This window comes from Neophocaena asiaeorientalis, unplaced genomic scaffold (genome assembly GCF_003031525.2).
Source record: "Neophocaena asiaeorientalis asiaeorientalis breed wild unplaced genomic scaffold, Neophocaena_asiaeorientalis_V1.1 scaffold141, whole genome shotgun sequence".
NCBI classification, from domain to species: Eukaryota; Metazoa; Chordata; class Mammalia; order Artiodactyla; family Phocoenidae; genus Neophocaena; species Neophocaena asiaeorientalis.
Genome location: NW_020174267.1, coordinates 1,968,168 through 1,990,003, shown reverse-complemented (window position 1 = coordinate 1,990,003; position 21,836 = coordinate 1,968,168). Strand labels below are relative to the sequence as shown.

Genomic DNA, 21,836 nt, shown 5'->3' with positions numbered 1-21,836 from the left:
GAAAATACTACAAGGCTGATGAATGAAGGGATGTATGCATATATATTTCACTTTGCGGAGTTACCTTCTAGAAGTCAGCTCCTAGCATGATCCACACCTTAAAAGTGCACTGGGCACATGTGTAGAATTACTCCTGCCTAACACTCGTAGGACTATCGGTGATTTCAGTTTTCCCATCTGGTTGGGTGTCACACATAGATTTTGGACTACGGAATACATTGCTATGACTATGTTAACACAGAAGAATTTGGAGCACTAAACTATGTTAAAGGTAAAGAACTAACCTAAAAAAAGTCTAGGACGTTGAATTTAGAAAATCAGGAGACCTATCCGTAAGTAATAAGACCAAGGGCTCCAAACTGCCCTCCCCAGCTGATTGTCATGGATTCTGAGAATACTCTCCTTCTTGAAGTCAACAAACTCTTTTCCATAGGAATGGTTCTGCTTCCTCTGGGAGACCTGACTTTTTCAAGCTGGTATGACGCTAAGGGAGATAGATGTAGGGCCGAGGTAAGACAGGAGTCACTTTCTGATTCAGTCAATCTCAAGACCACATCAGCTCTGGCAACCCAAGAGTACTTCCAAAACTCTCTCACATCTACTAGCTTATTTATTCCATCTGATATTATTTTTAGGCCTCTCATTAAATCAGTTAATTTCCTGAGCATTGAGATTTTAGTGGTGAATACTGACCTTTTATTTTTTTGACATTTAATTGTCAGTGTTATCTTTCTAGAAGATCCCTGCACCTTAAAGAATAAAACTGTGATACTTATAGATATATCTCTTCTTGGGGTAATGTCATATATTCAATGACTTATTTTTCATTTCTCTTTCTAATTTTCACTTCTTCAGAGGTCATAATAAAGGAAATTCTTAATGTATCAAATTATTTAAATCCATGCAAAGAAAAAAATCGAGGACATATCTTTTTTTTATGTGGGATTTATATATAAGCTGTTATTTGAAGGACAAGGCATATTTCATGCTCTATTTTAATTTAAATTCTCTCCTGGCTATCTTCCCAAACATCTGTAGACACAATTTTTTTTTTTTTTTTTTGCTGTATGCGGGCCTTTCACTGTTGTGGCCTCTCCCGTTGCGGAGCACAGGCTCCGGAGGCGCAGGCCCAGCGGCCATGGCTCACGGGCCCAGCCGCTCCGCGGCATGTGGGATCCTCCCGGACCAGGGCACGAACCCGTGTCCCCTGCATCGGCAGGTGGACTCTCAACCACTGCGCCGCCAGGGAAGCCCGACACAATATTTTTAAAGTGACTTACAAGTTCACAGTTTTCACAGACCATGAAGGTTCTCAAAAGTTTAAATTACTCCCAAGGACATTTATACCCATTTCCCTTTTAGAGTAACCAATGAAAACTTGTTTTTAACCATCAGAATAATTCACAGGACCGTCTCTTCTAGTCTGGCTTCTCCCCTGGTTCCTTGGAGGTTGCTCATAATAAACAATCCACAAAGAAAAGAAGATGAAGAGAATAAGATTCGAAAAGGCTTTTTTAGTGTTAAAGAAAGTCTGAGGAAAATCAAAACTAATTTCAAAAGTGACTCAAACATTAAGACATGATCAGCAGTTCTACTCTATGTTAATGTAAATGTTATGTTTTTGAGAAATGAAGTCCATGTTAATGTAAATGTTATGTTTTTGAGAAATGAAGTCCAAGTACCCTCATTTAACACTACTGTTATTAAGATGTTTTAATAAAGTACAGCAACATTATACAAGGATTTCTTATTTGGGTTAAAATAAAGATTTTCATCTTAGCTACTAATCAGGACTTTTAGAGTGATCTAAATACTTCAGGAGGTAACTTCCCCCACCCCTTTATTCTATTAAATAGGTCACCACATGAAGGACTTTTAGGTCGCAGTGGCCTTGGGGCGTGTTATAAGTTTGCTATTTGTAAACAGTCACGCGTTTTAGCGTTTTCTTTACCAATCCACTAACCTCACCCTATCTATATCTCTTATTTTCTAGCTTCTACAGCATAACGCTTTCTTCTACCTCATGTTTCTCTCATCTCCTGAAATCAGAATTGCTAAGCATGTCACCGGGCTAATGGTAGTGTCTGATTTTCGCCTGGGTTTCTGGGATCTATTTAACTTGGAATCTGTTGAATCCCATTCTGAAGAATCATCAAATATTTTCTCTTGGCATGCCAAAAGCCAGACATCTTGTGTTATAGCTTGAACTTGAAAACATGACAGTGAAAACTATCATGTTACTAAAATCAGATGTTGATTATTAAACACAAGTACTTTTTGAAATGATTATCAAATTAAACCATTTATCTATAGGAAACCCTGAAATTAAAGTGTAAATTAAAAGCAAAAGGTAAAATCCCAAACACAAAGGCAATTCTCTAGCCACTTTGAATAATTCTGATGTGCTCTGCTTTCTCCTGGTAAACGAAATCCTTCTGTAACTGGTTCTCATAGAAATTGGAGAGCATGATAAGGCAGGAGAGGTATTTCAGGGAAATTCCCAGTATAAATGGAACATTTTATATCCTAAAGAATTTTATACTTGCAAAAATAGGTATGCCACGTTACAGACCATTAGTTGGCGTCACATTGCACCATGAATTCCAACTTGAAACTCTAATTTAGAATGTCATTTATAGTCATCAGTAAGTAGAAAATGGAATAACTATAATTATAAATTGTACAGAAGTTGAGTATGTGGGAACTGGAAGAGATGGATGAACAGGAGTTGGCACTGGGGATCAGGGAAACACATACTGCATACCTTAGAAGGGCTGCTTGTCTATTACACCAAGGAATTTTAGGTTTCATGTGCTTTGCCTGCTTTGATCCATGGGAAAATCTGCTTGATTCAGAATGGAAATTCAAGTCCCATGAATCCCTTGAGTTGCCGATCAGTATTAGTAAGTGTTCAGAGGTCAGGAAATGCCTCCCTCTGTGTTTGCTGAATCGCCCCATACATTATACCACCCTTAAGACTTTAACCCTCTTGTGTCATAGAGAAATATTTTCACGTATGCAGAGTTCAGAAGTAAAGCGCTTTCTAAACGTAGGAAATTGATAACAAATGCTGCTCGTGAAAGGCTGCTGGGTACCAGCCAACTGTTTTCTTTCTTTTTGATTTTTCTCAGTGAGCAGTTAGCACTGCTTATGCATTCTGCCAGCATTACAGAGAGAACACAGCATATGATAAATGTCCATGAGAAATGAGGAATATTGAATCGATGACTATAAAAGGAAGGCAGAGGTTTGAGAGGGGTTAGATTTCAACTGATAGAAAATAAAGTGTTTCTGTTGTTTTTTTTTAAATCTTTCTTGGTGCTTCTAGGAACGCACAAGGGCAAAAGTAAGTTCTATAGCTAACAGTGAGATCAGATTCTACCATAATTGCTTTGGCTATATTGTTCCTCAAGTTAAGAGTTGAGTTTCTGGCCTGTATTATTGAATAGGCTCTTGTCTTCTCTCTACAAAGTAGAGATGAAGAAGCCTTGAGAGCTTGCTGCTAGCTACAGTTCTTGAAATAATTTTCTATGTTTAGGGTCTAGAGGTTTTTGAAACATGGCATTTCAGGATATATCAGCCACGGTCATATCACATTTACTACGGAATTCTTTATAACTAAAACATGTATCAGATTTATAGGATTTCATGCTTAAGAAAGTCTTTGAAAGGAGTATCTCATACAAACGCTTGAAATAGCTCCTTGTGTTTGTTTTATATCCTTCTGAAATGCAACATCTCACAGTCCTGTACATTTTATAAAGAGATAACCCAAGTTTACTTATAAGAAACGATACGTGTTTATCTAGCAACATTTCCCCCAGACAGAAAGTTGTGAATGCACTAAATACCCTGAGGATGAAACAACTCTTACAGGTCCTAAGAAAGTCATCCGTGTCCCCAAACAGCCATTTATAAGATGACACGAGTCCTTTGACTGACCTAACACAGCTTCCTTGCGGCTGGCTCTAATTTACAACTCGATAGCAGCTGTCACAATGAAAGAACCAGGCACATTATCTGATTTGTTTCTGCCATCCCTGCACTCATAGAGTCCGTTAACAACAGGGATATGCACTTTTTAAATGACTGATGTAGTCATACTTCCATTAAAAGAGTAGACTTACAAAGTAAAACAGAACAGCCTGCATTCCTGTCTATTCCTCTGCCTACTTGTTTCCGTTTATTCCATTCAAAGAACATATATTGAGCCCTGTTCTCAGCAGGCAGGGCCTTACCTTCTCTACTCCAATGCTTACACCAGAGCAAGATCCATGCTAGACACTCAGCAAATGTGTGCTGTATATATGAATAAACGAGAGGATGAATGAACAGTACCCACTGCATTGTCTCTTGGCCTGGCACAGATGTGGTACTTACACTGGGTTTTCTGTTTGTATTCTCGTGCCAGTTTTCTGTCTTGAGACTTTAGTAATTGATTGGTTTGAAAGGAGGAAGAAAGCCCAGAAAGTTTGATATCACTGGTTTGTCTGATCTACGAGTGCCCAAGGCCTAAAGGCTTACATTAAAAATACTGCTCTTCTGTCTCTCCCTCATTAGAGGGTACCAATAGACCAGAGAACTCAACCTTTTCTGGACAAAAAAGGAACACACATTTTTCCAAATCTTATCATTTCAAGTCAGTTGCAGTGGTGGTGGTGAGAGTTGATCGTAAAACGTGTCAAAAATAAACCAAGTATTTAAGAACCGCTGATAGATCGCGCTAGACCTATTGAAGTCGTCACGGGGACTTGCTAATACTTGGGTCCTATAATGTCACAATTATATATATTACGGCTGCTCAACATCAACTATGTTTGACAATGATAATTCAATACTTATTCAATAGAATAAGTATTTTATTCTATACTTAGCAAGGTAGGGCTTCCCTGACCCCCCGGATGCGGTTAAGTTCCCCCGCTGAGGAGAAACTTAGCATCCTGTGCTTCTATTTTCATAACACTTTATCACAGTTGATAATTAATTAATTTAACTACATCAAATTCCCTGAGGGCAAAAAAATGTACGTGTCTAGCTTACTCAATATAATGAGTTGAATTAATATGTTAAGAGTCTAAGCGTTCACTAACTGGGATAACCTGAAAACTTAAGCTCCCGTGTTGGGAAAAAACACGTTAAGGTCTCACTTTTACATGGAACTACAGAGATCATTTTGCCTTTTACTTACAGTAATAAGTATCCTACAGCACTTCAGTAATAAAAAAATGACAGAACAACACAGAATCCATCTTTAGTCTCACCAACATTTGCTTCCTAATACTGAAAAACCATTTTTTTTTTCCTTTCTAATTCTCAGTCCATTCTATTCTCTAGTTACAGAAGGTACCAGATGTTAGGAGGAGGCTTTCCCACATATCCTAGATTCTTAAGTAGAAGCAAGATTTATTATAGCCATATAAATGTAACTTCAGCCTTAACTTTTGCGCTCACAAGCTAGGTGTAATCTGCAACGTGGTCCCTTGTCCAATGGAACAACTCTTATCTGTGGAATGCTGGTATCAATGCCAAACACTCAAAAGAACCACAGGACATTACCGAAACGACTGCGTTCTGCCCACAAACCGTTTTCCCTCAGACTATGAAAATATATCCCAAGTAGAACTCCTGATTTATTTTTCCCCTAGGACTAAAAAAAACAAAAAAGAAAAAAAAAACTACAGGACCTCAGAACTGAATGGGATACCACTGGGGTTTTTACTTGAACACTTAAAACATTTCATTTTATCAGTGGAGTGCCTTTCTTTTGACATGATGCAGACACCAACTGAATTCTAAATCGTTACAAATCACTTTCAATTAATTCATAATTAAAGATGATGAGAATGTACCACCAGTTCGATCTTTGTTTTTACTGATGGTTGCTTGAATGTCACTGTTAACATTTTAGATGACCATGTATTAAAAATGTATAAACTAGGACATTAACGTAGCAGACAGAGACGGCACGTGCAACTGACAGCAGTAGGAGTAAAGGGTTTGATGACAAGATGCTGGGAGCCCAAGAGTGATGGGATGCAGGTGCTAATCAGAGAGAGGGCTATTATATATAATTTTTGTTGAATTACTGATTTGCTCACTGATCTTTCGCTGCTGCGTTCATGAACACTGTCATCTTGGACGTATCTGTGTAGGAAATGGACTTGGCACATTTGACTAATTCATGTAATAAATTCGTGAACTAACGCTTCACATCCGGACAAGTATTAGTAAGAACATATTTTGCCCTGTAAGTCTAGGTGGGTGGTCAATTCTCAATGCCGTAGGAAAACCCAAAGAAAGAAAATTGTTAGAATTTTCTTCGAGATCTCTAGGACAAATAAAAAATGAGATAGGGGAGCAAGAGGTATGAAATATATTAGGACGGTAGGACTGCCATGAGGTTCCCTTCCAACGTATGGTACAACATCAGGTACTCCAACATAGGCTGGGTTCAAATTTTAGGTTTTCAAATGAAATGATTTTCCAGACATTCAATTTCACATCAAACTGGCATCTAGGAAACCCAGTTGATTGAAGTAGAAGGATTTGTTTCACGTCAAATACCCAGCCAGGACTGAGAAAAAAAAGCCAATTAAGAAGTCACTGTTGCTCTTACAAGTTAAAAAGCCCATATTCTCATTTTTAATCGTGTCCTGCTCTACTTAACAAAATCCACATGCCTACTTTCATCAAAAAATTGCAAGCTGACCAAAACAGTTTAACTGTGCTATGAATTACGGCAGTTTCAACCAAACCGTATGAATAATCTTTATGATTCAAGAGTGGTGATGCGATGAGGTTTTATCTGTTTTTCTAAATAGGTAAATCTTTTTAGATTTCTTGATGAGAGTACTTTTTTGGGTAACCTTAAGTTTTTTTTTTTACTTATAGTTTGCATTTAATTTACAGATTTGTTTTAATTTTACCACTCTCAATGATTTATAAAAGTGTTTTAGTTTAGGCTTTACATATGCAAGTGACAATATGATTATACCAATATAATACATTTGAATTACTTTTTCCTTTTGAATTGAGTAGACTAATGAAGGATGAGAGTATTTTTTAATTAGCATTATTTAGGTAACGTCTTTGCCAAAATTCATGTAAATTTATATTTTAGAAGATCAGGCTTACTTTTTAAAAAATATTCATACTTCTCTCCAAAATCTTAGCAAAGAACAAAAATCGTAGCAAAGGATCATATCATTTTTGAGTTAGAAAGGTACCTTAATGATTAACTTTTAAAAAACTCCTTCATTTCTCAAATGAGGTAACCCAAGATCACACAAAAGGATTTTGTCCTCCCACTGAAGGGAGAGAGAAGAAATACATCAGTTTATTCTCTCTGTAATGAATTCTGAGATTTTGTTGGATGACTTCCATTTGGATCTACCCACTCTAAAATCTTTTTTCTAAAACTTCAAAACGGTTTTCTCTGGGCTTCCTGAGCATAATAGCGTATCAGGTAATGGCTTTTGACGCCAAGGCTGAATGCGCATTTTTGCACGGTGGGCTAAGGTTTCTTTGCATTCCGATGCATCTTTTTCCTTTCTTACCCAAATCTTAGATGTCAGAAGACTTTACTCAAGCCTTCTGGTTTAGAGGTTTGCATAAATAACTTAGTCCCTCCGAGGCTGACGAGTGCCACTGTTACTGGCACCACTCTGCTTGTCACTATGCAATCCCAGTAAAAGCAACTGAAAGTACTTTTATTTGAAGGCCATTTGACAGAGGGGGAGAAAACACATTTACTCTTTCAAGGTCTGTGCATTTTCCTGGGAGAAGCCTACCTATGAAATTTGTCCTTTCATCCTTGGATAGCTATTTGGGAAATATCTTTCGGCAGTGCAGACTCATGAGTGGTTTCTGCCACTCCAGACCACAGCGGTGATTCACAGAACTTCCCTGTATCTCCCCACCTCCCTCCTTCCTCCCTTCTAAAGACAGGAAGGCTGTTTCATGCTGCTGTGCTGAAAACATTCTTCTCTAGAGACTGAGGAAGAAAATCTGCATATTTTAGCAAAAATATTGAGTTATTTTCATCATAGATGTTTAAGGAAGGAATTGTTTACTAATATCTGTGACTATGTTCAGATACTACAAATAAGAAAGAGACAGTACTGTGGGCTTTTTCTTAAAACAAGATTCTTTTCTAACATGTCCCTTACTCACAGGAGCTCCCAGAAATTCAACAAGATTACTTTTATCTTCATCAGAGAGATCAGCTAATTCAGTACAGCTGGCTCGTACAATCTGTAACAGGACTGTCCTTCACAATAGACCAGGAAGTCTTATTTTTCAGGTTTACAAAAAATAAAGAAAATGCAATATATTTATAATTTGCTAAACGCTGTGTGTGTGCGTGTGTGTGTGTGTGTGTGTGTGTGTGTGTGCGCGCGCGCGGACGCACCTGTGTTTGTTTTAATCCTCCTAGTCTCTACAAGTCATCACCAGTTTGGACCTGTCCATCAGGTACCACGGACGCCTGCTGTTCCCACACCCCTCTCCTTGGATCCGCTGAGCCGCTCCTTACCTATAAACAGATTCCACTCGGTGTCGAGATCAGCCTGATTTGCCAGGCAGCCCTTCATGACATTGAGGCAGTAGTTGTTGCATGGTCTCACCGTGGGGAGTCCCCGACAGTAAGGGCAGTACAGCATCTTCATGAGCGCACGGATGCAGCCTGGGGTTGGGCTCACCTGGAGATTGATTAAAAAGAAAAAGAAAATCAGAAATAAGAAGGATGGAAGGAGACAAAAAGAAGTGACTCATTTCCTCCTTGAAAAAAAAAAAAGGTGAAATGGCTCTGAGAAAGCTCCAGCAGTAGGGCAGCGGGCTAAAGGAACCATCAGAATCTTAACACACTGTAGTACTTGATCTTTAAGTCAGTCAGTTCCTTGTCAATACTTCTGTTTGGCATAGTAGTAATCATTTTTCTTGAATTGTCCTTGTCAACATTTTGATATCTATGTCATTGCAATTTAGCCCTAAAACCTAGACACTGTTTCAATGAACTAGAACATGCAATGAGATAATGCATGTGAAAGCAATTTCCAAAGTTAAAACCCCATAAAAATGAAGGTATTATTAAAGTTTAACGTGACACCTTTAGAAAATTTTCCAACTGGTTATTTGACCCTGTTTCTAAAGGAGGTTTGCAGAAACACTTCCTTTGTACATAACTTTTTTAAAAGGATCAATATCAACTTGTCTGGGATTTCTGAGACCCAGGCCTGCTTAGAAGCAATGGAACTGTCAAGGCACCCTCTTCAGGAATCTGAAGCTTTGCAGTTCTGGGAACTTTGGAAGATGGATCCAATGTTGAATGTGAAGAGAAGTGCTTGCAGGAATTCAGAGGAGCTACTAATCAACCCCTAATCAAGTGCTATTTACCTTGAATACGATAAGCAGTGAATACTCCTAGGTTAATCAATTCTAAACCAATCAGGTCTTTTTTAGACTCACTGAAAATTCCAATATGACTTTAAGAGGAAAGAATATTTAAAATGGTGTGGACCAAAATCAGAAAAAAGTACAGAAAGCTCTTTTTCATGACTGGATATAAACATTAGTGAGGTATTTTTTTGGTTGGTTCCATATAATGTTGATCTTTAAGTTAAGTAGCTACATGTTTCTGTTCTTGTGCTCTCCATCTGAAGGCAAGCCTAACTTGTATCATTTGGATCTCCTGGAGAGTTAGAGTCTTATCGGACAGATCTGGGCCCCCAGGTGACAATATATGCCTGGAACATTCAGATACTGACAAAGCATAACACCAATGTAAAGGTGGGGCAGGAAAAGGTATTTCCATATAAATGGATACTTTGCACTACCAAAGCTAATCTCCAGCATTTTATCCTTTACCTACAAACCACATTTGAGGTTTCTAATGCAAGGCTTTGGTTTCTGTAACATTTTCTTAATTGCTGTATACTGTAAAAAATTAATGAATGAAACCCTCAATTAAATAGAGTTGGGAGACCAGAAGGGGGAGCTCTCAAGCCCTGCAAGGAGAGCAGAGCCCAATGGCAAGAAGAAAGACTCCTTTCCTGGCAAGGACTCAGCCAATGAAAAGCCACGGACTCTTTGTTTATCACAGCCCTCCCAACTTTCTTTTCCCTCTAAAGAAGTGCTCTCTTTCCTTTGCTAAATTGCAATTCTCTGTTGGTCCTGAATAAACCATCTTTGCTGGAGAAATATTTGGCAGTCTATTTGTTTGAGGTCAAGAATACTGACAAAGTCCCTAGTTTATTATTTCAGGAGATGAAGCAATCTATCAATCTATCTATCTATCTATCTGGGCGCCGAAATCTCTGATTGTCCTTTTGATGTTTTTCCTTTTTTGCATTTTCTTTCCAAAATTTTATGAAAATTTTCAAACATACAAATTGAAAGATTTTTATAGTGAACACCCATATCCCCACTCCTAGATTCTACATTTAACGTTTTCGTACACTGATTTTTCACACATCTATCTATCCTTCTCACCCATCCATTAATCCACCTTATTTGTAATACATTTCAAAATAACATATTAACCTTTTGATTTTTATTTTTCCTGGTAATTTAATGTTGGCTTTAATAAAACGAATTAACCCGATCAACAATAAAAAGTTAGCACATTAAGTAGTCCAAATCAAATAAAGTAAAATATAACTAGCCTTTCTTTTGTTTTTAATTTTTAAAAAACTTATTTATTTTTGCCCGCATTAGGTCTTCGTTGCTGTGCGCGGGCTTTCTCCAGTTGCATCGAGTGGGGGCTACTCTTCATTGCGGTGGCTTCTCCTTGTTGCAGAGCACAGGCTCTAGGCGCGTGGGCTTCAGTGGTTGTGGCACGCGGGCTCAGTAGTTGTGGCTTGCGGGCTCTAGAGCGCAGGCTCAGTAGTTGTGGCGCATAGGCTTAGTTGCTCTGCGGCATGTGGGATCCTCCCGGACCAGGGCTCGAACCTGTGTCCCCTGCATTAGCAGGCGGATTCTTAACCACGGCGCCACCAGGGAAGTCCATAATTAGCCTTTCTTTATAAGACTATTTAAAGAATGTATTAGTATCCACTAATTCTAAGACATAGTTTCCAACAACAAAACAAAAACGAAAAAATGAGAACAAATAGAGGAGTCTGGTGACTTTTCTTTTGAGCATACATCTGTGCCACCATGTCTATTTATCTAATAGATATAGGATATCTAATATCTATAGGATATTTTGTTGAAAATGCCAAATTTTATCCACAATTGGGCAGAATTTTTTTTTAAATTTATTTTATCTACATGTATCCCGTACCATTCAGAGAACAGAGAGGATAACTCTGTCTGTGGAATTCCAAATTCTTATACATTTTATTATTTGGTATATGGTTGTAGTCCTACAAACCACTGTCCGTAGGGTTTTGATTTTCACAGCCTTGCAATTCCTCTCCTGACCTTGATGTCTCTCTCCAGAGACCTATCCTATTTTCACCCAAGCCGGCTAAGCTATTTCTTCCTTTGACTCTGTTGGATTTTTTGTTTTCTCACCATTGGTATTATATGATGCTTTGCTTCTTCTCACTAAACGTGCCAGTATAAAACCTAGGGTATTTGTCAATATTGGGGATGCAGATTTGAGATCTCTTGGCGAGTGTGGACTCTTTTATCATCATTATAACCTGTACCACTCTGCATAAATGCATGTATTATAAGGTATTATGATATATAGGCACTCAATCAATGCTTTTTCAGTTGAACTCTGTAGTGTGTTTCTTGATTCCTTGGTCACGCTGATATTCAAAGAAGAAAGGCACAAGATGGTTTTATACATCTTAGCGTTCAATTGTTGCTTTTAAATTCTGTTTTCAAAGGTTATTGATTGCACTAATTCCAAAGCTTTGCTCTGTGTGTGTGTGTGTGTGTGTGTGTTGGAACTAGTACAATTTTCTCAGTCTGACGTTTCAGAAGAGTCTCCAACTCAGGGTAGCAACAAATAGTGAAAATTGAACAGCCTTAATAACCTAAAAGAACAGTGCTGTTCAAGTTAAACATGGCTCTCTCGGTACTTCGGGAAATGATATCCTTCTTGGTCAAATAAAGGGCAGTTTAAGAAGAAGAAAACCGAGCGGAGGAGCAAAGTTGAAGCTTTTATGTTCACAGACCATATTTTTCGACACAACTGCATGCCTGAATTGAAATAAAAAATCACCACTTCAAACTGAAGACTTTTAGAAGTAAGCCTCTGAAAAGAAGGTTGTTTTAAATGCCAGTTGTATGAAGGGCTGGTTCTATTTTTAAATGTTTAATAGTGTTTAATAATTATGCTACAGCTACTCTTTAAAAATCTTTTAATATTGAAATCAATATAGACTCGTAAGAAGCTGCAAAACCAGTGGAGTCCTGGGTACCCTTCACTCACCTTTCCTCAATGGAAACATCTCATATAGCTGTAGGACAATATCAAAATGAGCAAATTAAGGTTGATACATTGCTGCCACTGAGTTTATAGACCTATTCAGTTTTCATGATTTTTTCAACCTGCATTCATTTGTGTGTGTGTGTGTGTGTGTGTAGACACTTCTATGCAATTTAATCCTATGTATAGATTTGTGTAACCACACCACAATCGACTCACAGAACTTTTCCGTCACCACAGAAGAACGCTCTTGTGTTTCCTCCACCCCACCCCTTGTCCCTATCACCAGGCAAACACTAATCTATCTGTCATCGCTATAATTTTATCACTGTAGGAATCATATATCAATACTTTGTATGTGGGCTGGCCAAAACGTTCGTTCGGGTTTTTCCATACCATCTTACGGAAAAACCCAAGCGAACTTTTTGGCCAACCCAATAACATTCTGAGCTTCATTTTTTGGAAACTGAGCATAATACCTTGGAGGTCCATTCAAGTTGTTGTATGTATTCACTCCTTTCTATTGCTGAGTAGTATTCTGTTGTTTGGATGTACCAAATTTGTTGAACTCTTCACGCACTGAAGGATACTTGGGTTGTTTCCAGTACTTTGCTATTAGGAATAAAGTCGCCATGAGCATTCATGTACAGTCTTTTGGCACAAACGTTAGTTTTCATTTATCTGGGATAAATGCCCGAAAGCACAATTGATGGATCAGATGGTGAGTGTGTTTCGTTTGTAAAAAACTGCCAAATTATTTTCTAGATCAGTGCGGCATGTTCTACATTTCCACCAGCAATACGCGAGAGACCCAGTTTTCCTCACGTCAATTCCAGTATTTGGTATTATTACTATTTTTTGTTTTAGTCATTCTAATGGGTGTATTATCTATGTTTAAATTTGTGGTGAGTTTCCTCTGAGTAATTTCCATACTAGGATTTTAATTTCAATAGGCTCTCATACACATCAGATACCAAATCATTCACCAGCTGGTCTCTAGAAAATATGCAACATTAAAAGAACCACAACGGTAATTCTGAAACAATAGATACAACTATATATTTGGCAAAACCAAAGTAAAGAAAGGAGTTCTAAAAACTCATATTTAAGGACTTCTCTGGTGGTCCAATGGTTAAGAATCCGCCTTCCAATGCAGGGGACATGGGTTAGATCTCTGGTCAGGGAACTAAGATCCCACAGGCCATGGGGCAACTAAGCCTGCGCACTGCGACTAGTGAGCCCACGTGCTCTGGAGCCGGAGCACTACAACTAGGGAGCCTGTGTGCCACAACTACTGACCCCACATGCTCTGGAGCCTGCATGCCACAACTACTGAGCCCACATACTCTGGAGCCCGTGTGCCACAACTAGAGAGCCCGTGTGGTGCAACCACTGAGCCCGCGTGCTCTAGAGACCATGCCACAACTAGAGAGAAGCCCACACGCCGCAACTAGAGAAGCCCATGCGCTGCAACAAAAGATCCCGCATGCCACAACTAGGACCCAATGCAGCCAAGTAAATAAATAAATAAATATTTTAAACTCTTATTTAAAATTTAGGATAGAATAAGATCTCAAAAATGTAATGCCATGAATTTGTAAATTTTGTGAACTATTAGAAAAAATTTCCTACTGAAGAAAACTGTGCTCATTTAGCAACAATAAAGACTACAATACAGCTTCAGAAACCAAATGTTGAGTTTTTTAAGTTGGTAATGTGGATTTTTGATATTTTTTAAAAATGTAGCTGTAGCTTCCTAGATATTCAACGTAGACTGGGAAATAAACTTAGGTAAAAGAGTAAATTATAATGTTTATGAAAGTGGGGCCTACTTGGCACAAATAAAACAACGTTTTTAAGTGAAGAAAAAAAAGATGATGACAACATTCCTTTTTGTACTTATTTGTGTTTTCACATAACTTTTACATGTTGTCCTTCACCACTAATAATACTTTGTCAAGAATTTACAATATTAGAGGGAAAAAAGAAAATAGTCAATGGTTCTTACTCCATTATCCTACTCCGGGAAAGACAGACAGAAGTTTGTGAGTCAACCAAGTAATATTTCAATATGAAATCTTTGCATCATGGGTTTAGTCCTTCTGTTAACTTCTTTTGATGCCGTGTCTGTAGAATGAATGACTTATAGTTGACTAGTTTCGAGGAATAATAATACAACTTGAGGAGCAACAATACAATTTATAACAAGAGTTCCTTGTAAAATTAACTGAAAAATAAATTAAATAACATAAAAATAATTGAGCTCTTAGTCTGTGGTTTTTTTTGTTGTTTGTGTTTCTTTTTTAAAAGGTAAAAAAAGCAAGATACATTGAAACATGGCAAGGAATACAAAAAGAGTCCTTAATAAATCTGTATTGGGAGGTAGGACTAAGACTTATCTACCTGGCTAACCATGTGTGTCAGGATGTTATAGCAAGTAATTCTTATGTTTTCTAAATGCAATTTGAGGCATAGCGTATCCTTAGCCATATAATAGCAATTCATTTCAGGTCTTTAATATATTTAAGATTTCTGTATCTGGACCAACATTTCATGCTTTGGTGCTCACATTAACAATTCCTAATAGTAGCCAATGTAAAATAAGATTGTCGCTTCAAGTAGTTTTAAAAAGCAAGAAAACATGGGGAAGTTATAAATCTTTACTTATATACAATGAACAAATCCCTAGCAAGTGCTTGTTTCTATGGAAATCATATAGCCAAAATAATCAATTAAACATATCTGTCAGAAGACAGATATGTCTCCCAAAGACAAACAAGTTAATGTAAATGACTTATTTAACTAGAATAAATTCAAAATGTGTTTTTGAGCAACAGTAGATGCCATCCTCCACAGTTTCTAATCTGTAGTCATATTAAATGATAAGATGTTTCTACTCATCATCCTAATGTATCATGAGATTCTGAAGTGTCTTCTGAAGTCCTCAAGAATGATTAAATTACATTAAAAGTAGTTTTCCTGTTAAGTACTTTTTAATTATAATCCTTTAACAATTAGCAACCTATAAATTGGCTTTGTAGTAAGTTCATGAGAACGTAAATTTGTTTCTTCTTTATTCACTCATGCAACTTTCATTAATCCAACATTTATGGGGATGAATAAGGAGACCTTCTACCAGTGTTGGAATGTTCAGAATACATTCACTTCCAAATCAATTCAGGGAAAAAATTATTTGTCTTCGGGAAGTGCAGTTTAAAGGGAGCCCAAAAAAAGGGCATTTGGCTCAAAATTGGGAGGTAAGGATAAAGACAGGGATGGCTTCTGAAGAAAGTCAAGTAACAGATGTCTGCAAGATAAGCATGGGAGATGGGTGACATCACAGAAATGGTGGAGTAGGAAACTTCAAGAATCAGTCCTTTCACTGAAGTAACCATGAGACTAGTAAAAGCTGACAGGATCAACTTTATTGGAATGCTGGAGTCTAATTAAAAAAAAAAAAGCAGCAACTAGGAGGGTGCTTAATAATAAACTAATGAGATGGCTAAACATCAGTTAAAGCGCATTGCTACATCTCAAGGCTCAGGAAATTTAAAAAGACTGCAATCATATAAAGTATCCCCTCTGACCACAGCAGAATAAAGCTGGAAATCAATGTAAGAAGGAAAACTGGAAAATTCACGAATATGTGGAAATTAAGCCACACACACCTATACAACCAAGAGGTTAAAGAAGAAATCACTAGGGAAATTAGAAAATAATCAGCTAAATAAAAATGAAAACACAACATGCAAAACATTATAGCCACAAATGCCTACATTAAAAGAGAATATCTCAAATTAATACCCTAATGTGATACCTTAAGGAGCTAGAAAAATAAGAGCAGACTAAAACCAAAGTTAGCAAAAGGAAGGAAATAATAAAGATTAGAGTGGAGATAAACAAAATGTTGGTTTCAGTTTACTCTTTTTTTTCTAGTTCCTTAAGGTATAACATTAGGTTATTCTTTTCTTTTCTTTTATTATTTATTTATGTATTTTCTACAGCAGGTTCTCATTAGTTGTCCATTTTATACATATTAGTGCATACACGTCAATCCCAATCTCCCAATTCATCACACCACCACCACCCCCTATCCCAACCATTTTCCTCCCTTAGTGTCCGTACGTTTGTTCTCTACATCTGCGTCTCAATTTCTGCCCTGCAAACCGCTTCACCTGTACCATTTTTCTAGGTTCCACATTTATGCGTTAATATACAATATTTGTTTTTCTCTTTCTGACTTACTTCAATCTGTATGACAGTCTCTAGATCCATCCATGTCTCTACAAATGACCAAATTTTGTTCCTTTTTATGGCTGAGTAATATTTTTTTGTGCCAGTACCATACTGTCTTGATTACTGTAGCTCTGTAGTATAGTCTGAAGTCAGGGAGTCTGATTCCTCCAGCTCTGTTTTTTTCCCTAGAGACCGCCTTGGCTATTCAGGGTCTTTTTTGTCTCCATACAAATTTGAAGATTTTTTGTTATAGTTCTGTAAAAACTGCCATTGGTAATTTGATAGGGATTGCATTGAATCTGTAGATTGCTTTTAAGGTAATTATCAATATATATGTTCTTATTACCATTTTCTTAATTGTTTTGGGTTTGTTTTGTTGGTCCTTTTCTACTCTTGTGTTTCCCACTCAGAGAAGTTCCTTTAGCATTTGTTGTAGAGCTGGTTTGGTGGTGCTGAATTCTCTTAGCTTTTGCCTGTCTGTAAAGCTTTTGATTTCTCCATCGAGTCTGAATGAGATCCTTGCTGGGTAGAGTAATCTTGGTTGTAGGTTCTTCCCTTTCATCACTTTAAATATGTCATGCCACTCCCTTCTGGCTTGTAGAGTTTCTGCCAAGAAATCATCTGGTAACCTTATGGGAGTCCCCTTGTATGTTATTTGTCATTTTTCCCTTGCTGCTTTCAATAATTTTTCTTTGTCTTTAATTTTTGCCAATATGATTACTATGTGTGTTGGCATGTTTCTCCTTGGGTTTATCCTGTATGGGCCTCTCTGTGCCTCCTGGACTTGAGTGGCTATTTCCTTTCCATGTTAAGGAAGTTTTCAACTATAATCTCTTCAAATATTTTCTCGGGTCCTTTCTCTCTCTCTTCTCCTTCTGGGACCCCTATAATGCGAATGTTGTTGCATTTAATGTTGTCCCAGAGGTCTCTTAGGCTGTCTTCATTTCTTTTCATTCTTTTTTCTTTATTCTGTTCTGCAGCTGTGAATTCCACCATTCTGTGTTTCAGGTCACTTATCCGTTCTTCTGCCTCAGTTATTCTGCTGTTGATTCCATCTAGTGTATTTTTCATTTCAGTTATTGCATTGTTCATCTCTGTTTGTTTGTTCTTTAACTCTTCTAGGTCTTTGTTAAACATTTCTTGCATCTTCTCGATCTTTGCCTCCATTCTTTTTCTGGGTCCTAGATCATCTTCACTATCATTATTCTGAATTCTTTTTATGGAAGCTTGCCTATCTCCACTTCATTTAGTTGTTTTTCTGGGGTTTTATCTTGCTCCTTCATCTGGTACATAGCCCTCTGCCTTTTCATCTCGTTTATCTTCCTGTGAATGTGGTTTTAGTTCCACAGGCTGCAGGATTGTAGTTCTTCTTGCTTCTGCTCTCTGCCCTCTGTGTTCTTCCACTTTCTCTTTTCTGGAACAACTTATAGATAAGAGGGTTTATCTGTCTTTTTTAAAGGCAGGCAGAACTCATCTGTGAGCTTCCAGGACCTGCTAGTGTTGGATGGTCTCCTACAGAGGCAGGGGGTGGCTGTGGCTCACCACAGGGACAAGGACACTGGCAGCAAAAGTTCTGGGAAGTACTCCTTGGCATGAGCCCTCCCAGAGTCCACCAGCAGCCTCACTAAAGAGCCTGTACGTTAGGTTATTGATTAGAGATCTTTCTTCTCCCAGAAGTGGGAAGAGAGGCATGGGATAGTCTCTCCCTCTGAGCCTCTAGAAAGAATCAATTCTGCTGACACCATAGCCTCAAATTTCTAGCTTACTGAACTGTGAGAGAATACAATTCTGTTGTTTTAAATCACTAAAATTTGTGGTACTATGTTACGGTAGCCCTAGGAAACTAATTTATACACCAACAAATTAAATAACCTTGATGAAATGGACAGACTCCTAGAAACACACAACCTACAAAGACTGAATCATGAAAACAAGAAATATGACTAGACCTAAAACAAGCAAAGAGATTGAATTGGTAATCAAAAGACTCCCAACACGGCTTCCCTGGTGGCGCAGTGGTTGAGAGTCCGCCTGCCGATGCAGGGGACATGAGTTCGTGCCCCGGTCTGGGAAGATCCCATGTGTTGCGGAGCGGCTGGGCCCGTGAGCCATGGCCGCTGAGCCTGCGCGTCCGGAGCCTGTGCTCTGCAACGGGAGAGGCCACAACAGTGAAAGGCCCGCGTACCACAAAAAAAAAAAAAAAAGACTCCCAACGAAGAAAAACCCTGAAACAGATGCCTTCACTGGTGAATTCTACCAAACATTTAAGGAAGAATTAGTAAAAATCCTTCTTAAACTCTTCCTCAAAATAGAAGGTGAGGGAATATTTCCTAACTCATTCTAAGAGACTAGCATTACCTGATACCAAAGCCAGACAAAGACATAATAAGGAAAGAAAAGTATAGTATAAGAAAAGAAAAGTATAATACCCCTTTTAAATGTAAATTTAAAATTCTCAACAAAAGACCAGCAAACTGAATCCATGTTAAAACGATTATACCATGACCAAGTGGTATTTATCCCAGTAATGCAAGGGAAGTTCATCGTAAGAGAATCAATCAATATAATACACCATATTCATAGAATAAAAGGAAACTCACACACAATTATCTCAACTGATGCAGAAGAAGCCTTTGACAAAATTCACCACTCTTTCATGATACATACTTACAGAAAAGTAGGAACAGAAGGAGACTTCCTAAATGTGATAAAGGGAATTTATGAAAATCCACATTTGACATCATACTTGATGGTGAAAGATTGAAAGATTTCTCCCTAAGATGAGGAACAAGACAAGGAGGCCTGCTTTCACCTCTGCTGTTCAAGATTGTATTAAAAATTCTAGCTAGAGTCACTAGGCAAGACAAAGAAGTAAAAGTTATCCAAATTGAAAAGGAAAAATTAAAACTATCTTTATTCACAGGTGACACGATCAGACATATAGGAAATCCCAAATAACTCACAAGAAACTACTAGAGCTAATAAATGAATTCAGCAAAGTTATAGGGTACAAGATCAACACAGAAACATCCACTGAGTTTGTATACACTAGCAATGAACAATCTAAAAGGGAAATTAAGAAAATTCCATTTACAACACTATTCAAAGAATAAAATACCTAGGTATAAATTTAACCAAGGAAGTGATAGCATTTTACATTGAAAACTATAAAACATTGCTGAAAGAAATTAAAGAAGACCTAAACACGTGGAAAGGTATCCTGTGTTCATGTATTGGAAGACAATATTGTTAATATAGCAATACTACTCAAAGTAATTTAGATTCACTGCAAACCTTATCAAAATTCCAACAGTTTTTCCTGGTAAAAATGGAAAAGCCGATGCTCAGATTCTTAGAGGAACGCAAGGGACCCACATAGCCAAAATAATCTTGAAAAAGAAGGAACAGATTTGTAGCACTTACACTTCCTGATTTCAAAACGTACCACAACTTACTACAGAGTTAAAGTAATCAAAACATTGTGGTACTCTCCAGCAACCCCACTCCTGGGTATTTATTCAAAAGAATTGAAAACAGGTTCTGGAAGAGCCATTTGCACTCCATGTTTACCGCAGCATTATTACCATAACCAAGAGGTGGAAACAACCTAAATGTCCACGGACTGATGAATAAATAAAGAAAATGCAGTGTATACATGCAATGGAATATTACTCAGCCTGAAAAAAGAGAAGGAAATCCTGCAGTATGCAACAACACGGATGATCCTTGAGAACATTATGCTGTGTGAAGTAAGCCCGTCACAGAAGGACAAGTACTACTTGATTGCACTTACGTGAGGTACCTAAAATAGTCAAAGTCATAGCAGCAGAAAGCAGAACAGTAGTCATGGGGGTTCTGCTGGGGAGACGGAAATGAGGGGTTGTCGTTCAATGGATATAGCGTTTCAATCATGCAAGATGAAAAAGTTCTAGAGATCTGCTGTATAACAATGGCATGCAGTTAACAATGCTCTATTGAACATTTAAAAATTTAAGAGGGTAGATCTCGTGTGTTTTCTGTGTTTTCTTCACAATAATAATAATAAAGACAACACCTTGATACTGGCATAAGGATAGACCTATAGATCGGTGAAGTCGAGTTGAAAGACCAGAAATAAACACTTATATTCAGGGCCAATTGAGTTTCACAAGGGTGGGAAAATCATTCAACGGGGCAAGAACAGTCTCTTCAACAAATTGGGACAACTGGATATCCTGATACAAAACAATGAGGTTGGACCTTAACCTCATACCATGCACAAAAATTTCTCAAAATGGATCCAGTGGCCTAAATATGAGCAAAAATCTATAAACTCTTGGAAGAAAACACATGGGATAAACCTTCATGACCGTGGATCTGGCAACAGACTCTTAGATATGACACCAAAAGAAAACAGTAAACTGGAATTCATTAAAATGATGCTTTTGTTCATCAAAGGACACCATCGAGAAAGTGAAAAGACAACCTACAAATGGGAGAAAATATCTGCAAATCATATATCTGTATCCAGAAAAAATATATATATACAGAACTCTTATAACTCAATAACAAGAAGGCAAACAACTCAATTAAAAATTTGGCAAAAAAACAAAAAAATTGGCAAGGGACTTGAATAGATGTTTCTCCAAAGAAGATATGCAAATGGCTAACAAGTTCATGAAAAGATGTTCAACATCATTAATCACTAACTAATGAACTCAAATCAAACTGAGGTATCACTCACACCTGTAGGATGACTATAATAAAGCAGACAGACAATAACAAGTGATACGGATGTGGAGAAACTGGAATCCTTAAATATATTATAGCTGATGGGAATGTATAATGACAGCCACTTTGGAAACACAGAACTACCGTATGAATCAGCAATTCTATTCCTGGTTATATATTCAAGAGAAATGAAAATATATACCACATATAAGTTTGTATATAAATGTTTATATTGATAGAAGCATCATTCACAACAGGAAAAACCTGGAAGCAATCCAAATGTCCATCAATTGATGGATGGATAAACTAAACACAGTATATCCATACAATGAAATGTTGTTCATCAATTAAAAGAAATGAAACTCTGATGCGTGCTGCATCAGGGACGAACTCTGAAATAACATTATGCTACATGACAGAAGACCTTGTACTGTATGATTCCATTTATATACATAATGCCCCAAATAGGCAAATCCACAGAGACAGAAAGTAGGTTAATGGTTGTCAG

At 37.6% G+C, this 21,836-nt stretch overlaps 1 protein-coding gene across 1 annotated transcript in view; it reads right to left on the bottom strand.

The window, feature by feature from the left end:
* The window catches only part of GPC6 (glypican 6), a 1,061,298-nt gene that overhangs the window by 326,659 nt on the left and 712,803 nt on the right, over nucleotides 1-21,836 (bottom strand). Inside the window, exon 4 of the mRNA XM_024755297.1 lies at nucleotides 8,534-8,699. Within this exon, the coding sequence (XP_024611065.1) occupies nucleotides 8,534-8,699 (166 nt within the window). The remainder of the gene's footprint in view (nucleotides 1-8,533; nucleotides 8,700-21,836) is intronic.